The sequence below is a fragment of the Xiphophorus maculatus genome, chromosome 3 (assembly GCF_002775205.1).
Source record: "Xiphophorus maculatus strain JP 163 A chromosome 3, X_maculatus-5.0-male, whole genome shotgun sequence".
NCBI classification, from domain to species: domain Eukaryota; kingdom Metazoa; phylum Chordata; class Actinopteri; order Cyprinodontiformes; family Poeciliidae; genus Xiphophorus; species Xiphophorus maculatus.
The window spans coordinates 8,765,136-8,779,608 of record NC_036445.1 but is presented as its reverse complement, the minus strand read 5'-3'; the positions used below and the strand labels follow the sequence as shown (position 1 = coordinate 8,779,608).

Sequence of the window (14,473 nt, the reverse complement as noted above, 5' to 3'; positions counted from 1 at the left end):
AACTTGGTGTTTGGAGCAACAAGCTTTGCCATTTATGATTGTCTGATATTAAAAAAAAAAGCCAGATGAAATCGATCAGTGGCAAGGGACTTTCTTTTCAGAACATTTGTAGAGCCAGATTGGTCTCCACCTCTGATCGTCATCATTCCTACCTCCTCCACAATAATTTTGTGGACATTCTCTGCCATCAAATGAATAAAGATGTATGCCAGGAAGATAACTTGACAAAGATGATGTGGAGCCTTGGCCTCCGTGTACATACAGAAGAATTTGTTGATGGAACTGAAACGGGGAGCTTAAGTATGCCCGAGTATTAGGTACTTTATTTACACACACACGGCAGAGTTACAGCTGTAGAGATGACGTTTGGAGCGGTCTTACCTGGGTTTCTTGTTTTAACAACAATAGTATTTACTCTCAATATTCGAAGTGCAATTAATAGTAGTCACATTGATGAATAAACAGTTAAACCTCTCCGTCATCTTTCACTCCCAATGCCTGCTTGTCTTAAAAACAGTTTATTTTAGTTTTTTTTTTTTCGAACAGTTGAGCTATTCTGTAAAATCCATTTCACTCAAGAGTTGGGGAAATTGTTTTCTTTTTTTTCTCCGCCATTTTTGTTTGCTTTAGATCGATGGTATTACGGACGCACTGTGTCCAACAGCAAGCTGCCAATGTTAGCCTGTAAGAGGAGAAAGAGATTATTGCATCATGCGGATCTAACAGCAGTCCCTCTTGAACTACCTGTGATCAAAGCCCTTCTCTTGAGCTTTTCTCCATTTGTTGTTGCGTCTCTGAAAATGCCCACAAGCCAAACATCAGATGCGTGAAAGTCTATAGACGTTGGCAGGGAAACACTCAAGACACCGGATCCTCGTACGCTGAGGTGATGTTGTGAAAACGCTGACGGTAAAAACTATCAGTGTCTGCGCCTGTGACAGGAAGTAAGTGTCATAAGATCTGTTCCTCCACAGGGTCTTGGTGACTTGTCTTCTGCTGAAAAGGGAGTTGTCACCGTGATATATGGGTGTTGTAATCCCTGCAGTGAGAGAGCCCTGATGTTTTCCCAACCCCATATTTCCTCCTCCTCAAAGAGCCCGGACCGGGATTTCTGAACCTGAGAAGAGATTACGAAGAAAGGGAGAGGAAGGTAAAGGAGAGGGAGAGAAAGGCCTATTCTCCTCTACCTGTTTGGATCGAGGCCTGAAAGGAGACAAGTGAAACCATACACGACCTGCCGAAGATGCTGCTGTGACACTCCTAGAGTTGTACCCTCACTGAGGAAGACTGTGGTTTTTACACACTCCAACATTTTCTCCAGCTATTCCACTGAATGAGCCGCACATGTCAGTGACTGAATTACTGCATTTCTGGGCATTTACCATATCTTTTACCATTTCTTGTAACGATTTATCATTGTCTCAATAATTGTTAATGAAAAAAATCTGACTAAAATGTTATTTTTACCATTGTTTTTCCAATGAAAGCATCAATAAATATCAGTAAATTTAAAAATATGATTAAATGAAGCCTTTATGTGCAATTTAATTATATAAATCCAAATTCTTTAAGTAACTGGCATCCTAAAGAATCCTATTTGAAATGGGAATGATTTTTCAGAGTAGGGCTGTTGTAAACGATTATTTTAGTAATCAAGCATTATATCGGTTATTCTGACGATTACTCGAGTAATCGAATAACTCATAGGTGGAAGTGAGAACGTTGCGCAACACAAATAATCACCCAGCTGGAACACGGTGCACTAAATAATAAAACATAATTTAACGAAGCTTCAAGGCAGGTAATTTGCCTCGAGGAGTTTTGATAATTGAGGAACTTGAATCATTCGAGGAATCGTTACAGCCCAGAGCAGAATTTGTCTGCTGTGCTTTGCAGTCACAACCGGACAGTTACTTCAAAATTAAGTAATAGATTTTTTATCATTGTTTTTGTTGTAATCATAATATTACCACAAAATATTATGATATAATTCTGAAATCTGTATCACCCAACAACCAGATGTTACTACTGGCAGAAAAGACAAAGAAGACGACAGGAAGTGGAAGGAGGCAGCATAATTTTTAATGACTTATTCATTAACCACAGAATTGCTAAATTGCATTTTTTTCAACACTAGCGGACTATAATGCCAGAATTTTGCTCATATTAGTAATGGAGACGCAGCTCCTGTGGGAACTTGCTTCTCCACGCAGACTGAAACACAGCATCGTTCACCTCCATCCATTTGTAGAACTCTGCAGTCAGAATCATGGAGAAACCTTCACCGCTGTGACGTGCTTGGTATCAACGTTTATCTTCCCCGCTGAGGAGGCTCCAGATGCGGGGTGGTATGTGTGAAACTTGACCGCTGGAGTTGGCTTCGAGGAATTAGACATACCAGAGCGGTGTTTATTCAGCTTTGATTTCTTAGATTAGAAAGACCAGAAGGCGCTCCCTGTTTGGGCTGAGGAGATTTCACTCAGACGACCAGGAGATGTCTCCCCAAGCGGGGATTTGTATGTCAAACAGATGGCGTGAGCTCCGGGAAGATTAATGCTCGCCGCTCCTAACAATCAGTTTGTAAACAGTCAATCACGGAGGCTGTGTGTGAGCATGCATGTAAATCAGTTATGCCACTTGGTCTCTGAATGTTTTTGGCCACCCACAGATCATCGACCTCAAGTTTCATTTAGGTTAGTGAATCCCTTTGCTTTTACCTTTTAGCTCTGCTGCTGCAGTTTTTGTGCAACTCAAAATCATCTTAAAAACTAAGAGAAATGTTTAGATGTTACAAATTAAAGCACAATTTGCCTTAGCAGAGGAGATGCTGTAGAGCAACGGTGTCCTCGAGGGTTGGAATACTGCAGGTTTTTGTAACACGCGTTTTCAAATGTTTTAGAATAAAAAGATTATAGCCTGCATATGTATTCAGACTCCTTTTACACCTGAAGATAATCCTGTTTGCCTAATTACTAAACAACAAAGAGCTAAATTAACATTAACAACTTGTTTTTAGCTCCATCCATCTTCCCTGTCCCTGCTGAAGAAAAACATCCCCACAGCATGATACCTCCACCACCCTGTTTCGCTGCAGGGATTGTTTGTTCAGAATATTTTCTGCATGTAGGCCATGGATTTAGGCCATGAAGGCTAAATGTCTTTTTTTTTTTTATCCGTTCAGTTACAAACTGAACTTGGAAAATTTTCTTAAAACAAACAAAATCAGATTTTTGAAGAAAAAGAACATTTTAGATTCAAAATATAAAAAGGCTCTTGCACAATTCAGTTTTTTATAGGACAGGACTACAATGCCCTATTTTTTTCTTTTCTTTTTTTTCTTGAGGGGTTTATAAGAAGGAAGGAAATCATGATTTAAACCTCTTCATAATTTCATCCGCGACCTGTCTGCTGTGTCATTTGGTCTTCATACTGCTACTTGTTCATTTAATAATTGTATTGCAAAAGATGTTTACAGGAGATTTTTTTGATACAGATTTTGATCCAAGTGAATCTAAAATTACTCCACTGAATTTGACACAAAGAGGAATTTTTAAAAAATCAGATACAAATATGTATGTATTTTTTTGTAGTTTTGTCTTAATTACTTCTCTGATTATGTTCTTTCAGCAAGTGGTCTATTTTTAGTTTGACAATTGAATGAATTACTAAATTATTTCTACATTTTATGTTAAAAATCTGCATTAACCCTTCATTTAACGTTTTAAATGTCTTAGCCCTGGATTTTTGAGATTGCGCACATTGTCTAGGGAAAAAATGCTATCTGTTCCCCCTCTGCTGTTTAGTCTGTGGCATGCTGGTATTTTGACAACAGTACAAAAACACAGTGTTGCACCTCTGTTTGTGTGTTCAGCTCACAGTGATGACAATCTCCTGCTTGCATCAGGGGTGGAACTGAGGACACTAATCCAGAATGTAAATCAGGCTTTAACAAATGTAGTTTTTTGTAAAAATACTCCTGCACCTGCAGCTGACCTCCGATGCCCCGTGAGGTGGAGCGCTCCTGGCTTCCCTGGGTAAGGGATACAGTGTGATAAGTAAACGAGGCATCCGCTGAGACTGTGTGTGGTTGTGTACCCAACCCGTGCCTTCATGCTTTCATACCTCTGGATGTAAGGTCCCATTGTTCGGCTCTCTGTTTTGAGGTTCGTCTTTCAGTGATGTGAATTCAAACAGAGTCGTCGCTCATCAGAGCTTGTTTAAAAAACTTCTCACTGAGGGGATCCAGTGGAAATGCAGACCTGCTCAGTGTCCTGGGTAAACAGAAAGAGAGGACCTGTTAGACGTGACTTTTGTTTGTCCGATCCAGACAGGATATTTTGGAAACCCGCACTGAAAGAGCTAAATCACTGTACCATGAAGGGGCTGTGTGGCAGCATTTGTTCTCCGAGGGATTTAGAAAGCAGGTAAAAAAAATGCAAAAGCTAAACCTGCTGGGCTCTTTGGACCTTTGGAAAATCTGAGGATGCTGCACGACAGTAGTCTGCATTTTCCTACATTACAGTAATTTTCAGATGAAGCGAGGCAGACTCTGAGGCAGCCGATCCAAATACTTTGGCAAAATTCAATAAAACGCATTCCACTGAGACACTTCATGGTTATGTTTCTGTCATCTCATGTCAGCTTCAGCTGTCTGTCTCTCAGTTTGGCTCGGTCCAACTCCTGTGTTTATAGCTCAGTGCTCTGACAGTAGAGGAGTAAATAGTCAAATGCTTTCAACTTCAATTTACAAGTGAAGACAAGAAAAACCTCATAGACAAGATGTGTGACTTCTTTATTTTGTAAAACTATGTTACAGACCTGCTCTATAATCTTCAGACATTATGTGCACTAAGTGTGTAGTATTAATAAGCTATATTAGCTATATTAATGTGCATAAATAAATCAGAATCAGCTTTATTTGCTGCTAAAGCATTTAACTGCCAGAGTGAGGAAATAAATACAGGTACTATATTTTATTAGAACGAGAATATTTCCATTTGCAAAGTTTGTTGACTATCAGGTGTTTTCACAGTCGGGTTCGGTTGGGGACCAAAATTGCAACATTTGTTGCATTTTCAGCTGCTGCGATTCGCTTTCACACTGCACTGTCAAACAATCCAAACTCATTAATAAAAACCTGTTCCCCCTCCTCGCCTGTGGTGGCGCTGCATCAAGAACCACTGAAGGAATCAACATGAAGAAGACACTGAGCGCCACTTCCTTCTTCACGCAATGTAAACATAAATGGCGCAGCATCAGATCTTAGCGGTTGTAGTATTTCTCTTTTGTCTTTGGCAAAAGTCCACAAGCCATTTCTCCTGCTCGCATGTTTTGTTTCGGTTGTATTTATCCAGAATGCCCTGCGCTACAGTCTCCTTTCTGCTTTGAGAGTAGCCTCTGGTAAGCTTGACATACACATATGTATTTGAACTGCACCAGAGTTCACTTCAACCGAATTGAGGTATTCAGGCGAACCAAAGTTCGCTTCTTGGTCGGCATCAGAGTTTGATTGTGCACTCAGACCTCCTCAAACAAAACCAACTTTGTAGACAAATAAACTCATTTTTTTCTCTTTTTTTTAGTCAAAAAGTCTTGATTTGCTTAAAGCATTAGCAAAATCTCACCTTGCTTTTATTCCTCTAATCATGTGAATAGTCTTGTTTGCTAAGTTGAGTGTATTGTCACTCTCTAATTAACAGTAATTACATAAAAACCTTCCTACTCAAACCTTATTTAAAGTTTAGGTGTTCATTCACTACTTTCCAGTCAAGAAATCAGTTTATCAAGGTCTAAATAAATCAAGCCCCTGTTCATTAAATTACATACATAATGGAAATGATCCTTGCTGACTCCAGTACCTCCAAACCAAACATATCAGTGTTTACAAAATGTCATCTGAGCCTCGCCAGCCGTGTAAAAGTCAGGGCTCTCTCTGACCAGTAATTGAACCTGGGGTCTCTGTTCTCAGTTCAGCCCCCTAGCTACTGCCTGTCGTCAGTAAACACAGAGAAGAGGAAGAGAGCCCAACGACCACAAAACCCACTCAGGGATGAGCTGTCACAATCCCTGAAACACTATCTTTGCGCAGACTAATGCAATGGGTGTTTTTACCAGTATTGTATCGCTGGGCTTCAGGAGCTCTCAGGTCATGTGGGGAGAATTTTTCAGAGAAACGACTGCATCTGTGAAAGGACAGATGCAAGAGTAATGTTCAGAAAGGTTCAAGGCAGGTGGTTGCTCTTTCTTTTAATACTCCCTGAGTGGAGAACGCCGTCTGGCTTCAGTCCTGGCAATGAGACTGCCCTCAAGTGGATGAAAAAACTATTAGTTCTTTGACAGTAAAATATTAGGATGATGAAATGAGGCAGTAAAAACTCCTAATGCTCTTGGCTGCGTCACTTATGGTAGCTGGTGTGACTCTAGCAGCCTTTTCCAGCGTGCCTGGATCAGGCGCCATGCCAGGTTTTTCTATTAAAGAGTTGACGTGCAAATTGTCACAATTAAAGGTACTAAATTTAGGACTTTTCAGCTTCAAAGCTGGCCCCTTCTTGTGGGGCAGAAGACCTGCTGCAGGCTCGTCTTAGATGGGAAGCTTGATTGCAATTGCGGCATTTAGAAGTAAAGAGTGAGAGACTTTCTTTGCTTATTGTGTGGTCCCCCCGTTGGGCTCCTCCTGCATTCTCCCTCTGCTTTTTATTTCAAAGGGCTGTGGCGTCACGTCTCGTCAGACTTTTTCCCCTTTCAACAGTTAGCAAAACTACAGGCTAATAATTGAAATTCCTTTCCATACGTTTGTAACCGCAGAGACGGCCTTTGTGTGTTTGCGCATTCCAGCACATGGGAGTCATTTTATTATTATTTTTTTTGCTTTTAGTTGCTGCTTGATCAGATTATATACAGCACTGTTTAGATGTTCTAACAATGCTATCTGTTAATTTATGGGACTGGACTTTTCTGCTGCAAAAGAAAATACATAAACTCCACCAGGCCACCAAGAGATTGGCCAAATCAGCAATGGAAGTAACAGCTGCTCTGCAATAAATTTTGGGAAAAAAGTGTGTCACTTTCTCCCATTTAATGCGATCCTCACTGCTAATGATAGTTCTTCCACTATTACATATAAATTATGATCTGTCTGGCAGGGTAATGCTCAAAGTGTGGATTTGTGGCTGTTAATCATTATGAAGTGGAAAGTAGGGATCCCTTATGTCCAATAATGGTAAAGTGAAACTTGTAAAAACAGGCTCTAAAAATAAAGAGAAAACACTCCTGAAGAGCAGCTTTTTTGGAACATGTGAAAATTAAATCCACATTGTTAGTAACAAAATCCAGCCAATTATGTAAAATAGAGCTATCAATCTGATTAATTTGCTTGTGGGTTTTATCTAAGAGCTTCCTTGAGGTTTTATTTCATGAAACCAGATGTCCCACACCGGGACTCTTTTGTCACAACGCTGCAGCGGACACAGAGATTCGGTCTTGACCTTCTTATCCATGCTTCTGGGACATGAGGATGAAGACATGCAAATCCTCCAGGGTCAGATTACATATGTTTAGCGTTGTTGGTATGTGGGTTCTCGTTTCAAATGTTTGGTGTCTGACACATCCAATCATGGATGTTAACTTAGAGACAGAAACACAGAAAACTAAAATTTTTTTGCTCTAAACAATCAACACTTGAGCTAAAATATGCTCTGCTTCCCTCTCATCTCTCTGCTCACACAAACGTCTTTTCTCTGCTCACAGATTTTTGGAAGTAACTGGTATCTCAAACCAGTTCTAGTTCATAGTGTGGCACTGATTCCTTCAACTACAAAAAGACAAAATTTTTGGTCTAAAAGCCTGACTTCTCATTTAGATGTGCTGCTCTCACTCAAAACACTCCACTCACACATAAAGCAGTTCTGATTTGCTCTCATTTTTCTGCTTTCAGATGCAGTCCTGCTCACACAAACATGCTTTTCTCCTGTTTTAATCCTGCTCATGTTGCTGAAACTTGAAAAATTCATGATCCCAACTCTCTCAAACCTTCTCAGAAACTCCACATATAAGATAGACCTATCCACTTTACTGATTTTGAATCTTGTTTTGCTCTCGCTCTGAAGAAACTGGGTACTCCGTCTTAAAGTAGTTTATAGCCAACAGAGGTACAGTGCTACTATTTGCCGCGAAAATGTTTTGGGATGAATCCCCTGCTTATTCGTGGATGTTTCTGTGGAATGTAGCTCCAAATATTTTGCGGAAAATTTGCCTGTTTGTGGATTAATTTGTCGAAAACATCTAAAATGATAACAAAATGTAGATTGGGAACCTGAAATACGTACCAACAAGACAGCTTAACACACTATTGGTTGGCATTTACAAAGCAGCCAATTCAAGAGCGCCATTCATTTTCCTTGTTGTTGATTGGATGCTAGTGTTAGCAATAGTGGTAAGACAGTTTCTGTTGTGCATATTAATGCAGATTAGAGTATATTTAGTGTTTGAACTACTAAAATAGACAGTTGGAAGCATTTCACAGGAGGTATTTGTAGATTCTAGCCGATGTGGCTAAATACCATTGCTCCACTGTAGGTAATTGCTTTAAAGTTACATAGATTTAAATCAAAGAGCAGATGAACACGCAAACATCTTTGAGTGCTCAAAAGTCTTTTGCTGTAAAGTAACTCTATCCATTTCGGTTTTTTGTTTTATTCAACCACATTTTAAGCCAGAGCGGTACCAGCGACTACTTTAAGCTGTGCCACGAGTCAATGAAAAACTAAAGTCTTATTTTTGTTCCACTGTGCAAGCAACTAGGTGATTGAATATGATGTTCATGAAGAAAGATTCATATTTCAAAAGCCACATTTCTGAAGCTGGGAATGATTCACTGCTGGAGTCCAGACAGGCCTTCAACTTTGATCCTCCGATCAGCCTTTGTGATTTGCTTATTTTTAAGAAATTTGTGCAAAGTTCAGGGCTTTTTTTCGCCCCTTTGTATCTGACCACAGAGCTCTACAATGTAGACATTAGCTGTGGCTTAATTGCTGTAGCTGTGTTCAATATGCGGGACGAGAACAGAACAATCCCTTTTTTTTCCCATGGTCGTCGTCAATGCGCCTGGGTGGCAGCCGTCTCATGATCTGGAGATTTTAAACACGTTCTGTGTGAAGAAGATGTGTCTGCTTTTACAAAACGTCTGAAAAAATGCTTTGATCTGACAAACGATGGAAAGATGCAACCAGATTTACATCGTCCTCCTTGTAGCAGTGATTGAACCACAGACAAAAAAAAAAAACGACATTTTTCCAGTGCATTTCTTCTGCTTCTTCAAAGATATTCTCTGTAAATATAAATAAATTCAGAGAAAGTGAAAGACATACTTATTTTTTTGTCATCTTCTGTGTCTAATGAATGAAGTAGAATTTGGTGATCTGAAGTTGAGCTTTCTTTTTGCTCTGCTGCTGTGAAAGTAAGTAATGAAGTCAATAAAAGACTAAAGAAAATGTTATTTCTAGATCTGGATAGAAATTTCTCTCTGTTATTTTGAGGTTGTGCTTGATGTGCTAAGATAAATTGCTAAATATTATATAGTGCACCATTTTATAGTTTCCTTCCAAGCAGCCAAACTGTGTTAAAGTCTTTAGTAAAAACCCATGTCAGTGTTTCACTCATGAACTTTGCATAATCTTGTTTGAACTTTAACCTGAATGTGTATTGTACCATTAATGCCTCTTTTAAAGATGGTTGAATAAATATATTTTTTATATTTTCATGCATTTATTCAGTGCAGAAAAGTATCACCCAGGGAGATCATTAACTGACATTTCTAGGAGGTTTTCTTTTGTTTCAAACATTTAAGAGCCTATAAAATCTAAATGTTTGCTTTCAGATTATTGCTGCTGACACAAATACTCCTCACCATCCCATTTAAATCCAATTCCTGCACTCAAACTTCTCCTACATGCAAATGAAACTTGCAGACGTTTTTATTTAGACGTTTCACATGCCGGTCAAACTTTTACGATTTCTACGTGTCTATATATTTTCTCATTCTAAATCATTTAGTACTTTGTGTTGGTTTATCAGAATTACACATTTAGGATTGTTATGTTTGACATTTTGTGTTTCTATGTTGTTTTAATGTCTTTTAAATTGTTTTATCTTATTAACGGCCCATTTTGGGTCATGCATTTCAAATTAGCTCAGGTTATTGAAATGACCTGAGCTATTGGTGTTCTGTTTTGGTTTGTACTTAACAATAAAGAAAGAAGGAAGACATAAAAGGTCAGGTGAAGCATTAAAGTTTGTGGCTGGGACATTATTAAACAGTTTAAGGTGTGAAAAAAAAAATCTAATTAAATAGATCAGGAAATATGCTGCTTGAAAATATCAGCTTGATTAAAATGTAATTAATTTTTTTTAATTTCATTGGACTTTTAGCTCAGATTAGATTAAATTGAACTTTTTGGTAACAAATACTCTAAATGGAGTCTAATGTGAAGTAAAGAAAAGTGCCACTGTTGGGTATGGTGGAGGGTCTGTGATGCTGTGGGCCTGTTGCTGTAAAATGTAATGTTGTGTTGTTTGATTTAATAGATAAAATGCGTAAAAATGTTTCCTCTGTAGTGCAAAGCAAAAAAATATCGTCGTTCACCTGTTCTGTGTTTTCCAGTCGGCTTCACAGTTTCTCATCTTTACAAAATTCAGTAAATATTTTTATTATCTTCTGCATCAAAAGCTTAAAAGTCCAGAGGATATTTATGAATAATCCAGTCGGAGCTTGTAGCATGTCTCGGTGCAGAACGGCTAAGACGAAGTCAAACTCTTTTCTGCGGTTTCTTAAAAAAAAAGGAAAACAGACGTCTCCCCTGGGCCTCATCTAAACACTAAATCAAAGCAGAGTCGCTGCAGACGGAGGAATGAAGTCAGGAGAGTGAAAACTATTAAAAGTGCATCATGCAGCCGGTCTACAGTGAAGAGAAAAAACGTTACAGAAGAGAGGAATCACAAAAGCAAAACAACCACAACACTGGAGCCCTTCTAAGAACATCAAATGTGAGGTCTTGTTTGTCTTAATGTGTGGTTTGCAGCAGATCTGTCTAATATCATGCACTATAAATTTCAAAGTGGGTCGTACCGGTTCAGAAGCCCCTGAGGAGTTCAGGGTAAAAAGGAAAGTAAAATTTCTTTTAATTATGTGGCATTTTCTTCCTCTCTCTTTTGCAAAATTACTTCCTTGTGTAAATTAAAGAAGATTACCTCTGCAGGCAGGAGAAACATAAAGATTTCAAAAACTAACTGCTAATTTCAGGACCTCTTACAGGAAATATGGATATGAATATAAAACATGAATATAAAACTACTGGTGGCGTTGCTGAAGACCAATGGGCTTTACACACTGATTTTAGTTCTTTTGTGTCATTTCGCACTGTTTTCTGAATATTTTGTAAATTTTAAACTTTTGGTTGTTGGATCCTAACTTTGCCGAGATGCAGTAGTCAGATCTCCAAAAGTAGGTGGAAAAATTAAAACTAACAAACTGAGATCCTGAACTGAAAACTCTTAAGAAACTGGAAGGCTTCCTGTTGTTCTCGATTCTGCTCAGACTTGATAAAAAAATTAACTGTAACATGTCAAATACAGAAAATTTTAAGACAAAACCCCCCAGAAATGTGTGTTCCTCTGAAGACTTTTGGGCTCTATACACTCTCCTACGTAACAGGTCTGTTGTTTCCTGTTGCTTTAAAGACTCGGGTGGAGGACAGACTTGGTGAAAACTGTCAGTAGGTGCATTTCTTTTACAAAATGTGTGCAAATCTTTGCCACTGATGTTGGAAAAACACAATTTTTCAACTGCAATGTTTTCAAACCTGAATAAACTTGTTTACGCGACTGGTCATTAAAATCACAGCAGTGACGATCATAAACAGTTACATTATATTCATATTTCAACCATGGTGCTAGCGCACATCATCTATTAGCCATCAGAGGAGACGTCGGCTTCTTATACAGGTGTTGGAGCGACAAACCTCTTTAAATCTGAGAGCGGCTACGTTTGCGTCATTTTGGGGAAATTGTAGTAGGTGATTTTACTAAAGAGCGATGGATTCAACACGTTGCAATGACACACAACGTTTTATGAACTGCGCGATGCTGTGAGAGCTCTGATGGAACCAGCTGCACATGGTCCAAAAAAAAACCAACACAAAAACAAACCATCATCCATACTCCTACTACTGCTTTCTGTCGCCTTCTGTGTCGTTTCTGCCAGTAGTAACATCCGGTTGTTGATCAAATGATGTAAAAAAAAGTTTCCATTGCAGTTTTACAAAGTACATCCATTTTGATACACTTGAAAAACCACCACTTGGAAACGCAGCTGCTAAAAAGGAAAGCTTTAATCTTTCAGTCCTGGATTAGAGTAGCAGATTGCTGCCTTTGAGTCTTGACCTTTCTGTCCTGGTCTTTCCTCGTGTCTCTGCAGGACTCAGAGCAGTGGGACAGGTCGGCTTCACGGGTCGCTGACATCGCATCAGCCTTGATTCGGGACAGGAACCCCGCCTTTGTGGGACAACTCCTGCAGGCGTGAAGAGAGGTGACATCAACAAAACAATCGTCGCTCATGAAGACTGAAGATGGATTATTTCTGCTGTCTTTTCAAGTCTCCAATCCTGCAGCAGGCTTAAAGGAAGTTGTATTTCTAATGTGCATTTTGAAATAAATCTTGACTTTTACAGCAAACTGTGATAAACTGAGTCCTACATTTCCCACAATGCTTCTCTGAGCTGTTGTTAAGATGCTTTCTCTGTTGCATAATTCTGAACTGATGCATTGCAGTTTTTACTGAAATGTGATTTCATGCAGTTGGACCTGCTTTTGGGGCTCCAAAGAGAAAATATCATTAAAAAAATATATTATATACAGTAATTCTGAAATATTTCTTTATTTTTCTTAATCAATGGATTTGAAAAATTTATCAGAACTTCATCTTCTACTTCCTTAGAAATCAAAGTTTGAAAGTTGTGCAGTTATGTCTCTCTTCTGCTAAAGCTAAAGGCATATTTGGCTCCAGAGAGATCCTTAATGACCTCACAAAGGAAATTATGACTGTGAGTTTTAAAATCATGTTAGTTACCTTTTCTTCTTTCTGTTTCTTTAGTTGTCGTTGTGTTGGTTCTCAATTTTTTACAAATTTAATAAGATATTCATGAGCTTTTGCTGAATCTGAGGATACGTCTTGTTCTGTGTGAATGTGAACCAATTACCAGGGACTTCAATATTAAAAAATACATAAATGTAAGAACTACTAGACTTGAAACATAGTGCTGCATTTTCAGTTTTTATATAGAGAAATATTATGTTACTGCTCACACATAATCATTGAGAAGATTCTGGTGTAATTAGCTATTTTTAATTCTATTACTGGCAAAAATCAAGCTCTAAAATAATCTGTTAACATAATGTGATGCACCTCAAAGATTTGAAACAGACTTCTGTAAAAATTTTAACCTTTAGCATTGTTTAAAAAACCTGAGCCAGGAGCAAATCAGACACTAACATGATTTTATTTTTATCGTGACTCTTTTTGAGATAAAATAAGACACTAGTTTGCTTCTTCATACAGAGTTTAATATTTCCAGCAGCTGATTTGGGTGTTGGCACCGACTGATGTGCATGGAGTCAGAGTTGAAACCAACTGCAGGGTGTTCATTGTGATGAAGGCGCTTGTTATCACTCGATGCAGCGACGTGGCTCTGATGTGTTTTTAATGCGTTCTGCAGAGAAACAGAACCGTTTGGTACTGACAAATGGCAAATATGTCGAGCTCTGGCAGAGAAGTCATTGTTTTATTCTTCTATTTTCTGGACCTACCTGAAGCCTGATTGTTCATTCACAGGGAAAATAATCATGGATGCAAGTTGGAGGAATTTGATCTAGTTTATGTAAAAAGCTCCATTGGATAAAGCTGGACTGTCACACAGCATAAAATGAGACGTATTAACATAATTCTGCAGGTTTCAGATTTTATTTTCTGTGTTTAGTTTCTGAGACTCGTTCTGCTTCTGGAAGTTTGTTAATTCAGTATCCGACGAACCAGCAAGCAGCACAATTAATTACTGACACAGTTTTTAAATTTTGACTTTAAGTGCTTATTTTATTGTGTCCAAACTTTTTGTGACACGAGTCATGTGAGAAGATAAAAAAAAATTATGAGAATAAAGTCATAATATTACCGGAATAAAATTGCAATATTATGACTTTATTCTGGTATTATCTGGACTTTATTCTTGCACGAGTATATTCTTGAAATATTATAACCTTATTCTCATAATTGTTTTATTTTTATTTTCTTGGAGTGGCTCTAATTCGCCGTCGTACACATGGGTCTAAATGTTTAATAATGTTAAAACTAAAACCAGTAAAACACAAAAGAACTGGACCTCACTGGCTTTCTTCTGCAAAATGGAACAACAAAAAGTTAAAAGCA

At 38.4% G+C, this 14,473-nt stretch overlaps 1 protein-coding gene across 1 annotated transcript in view; it reads left to right on the top strand.

Annotated features, from left to right (window-relative positions):
• ispd (isoprenoid synthase domain containing) overlaps window positions 1-14,175 on the top strand; it is a 41,257-nt gene extending 27,082 nt beyond the window's left edge. The window contains exon 10 of the mRNA XM_014468918.2: window positions 12,470-14,175. Coding sequence (XP_014324404.1) covers window positions 12,470-12,574 — 105 coding nt within the window. The 3' untranslated portion in view covers window positions 12,575-14,175. The remainder of the gene's footprint in view (window positions 1-12,469) is intronic.
• Window positions 14,176-14,473: the final 298 nt, after the last annotated feature.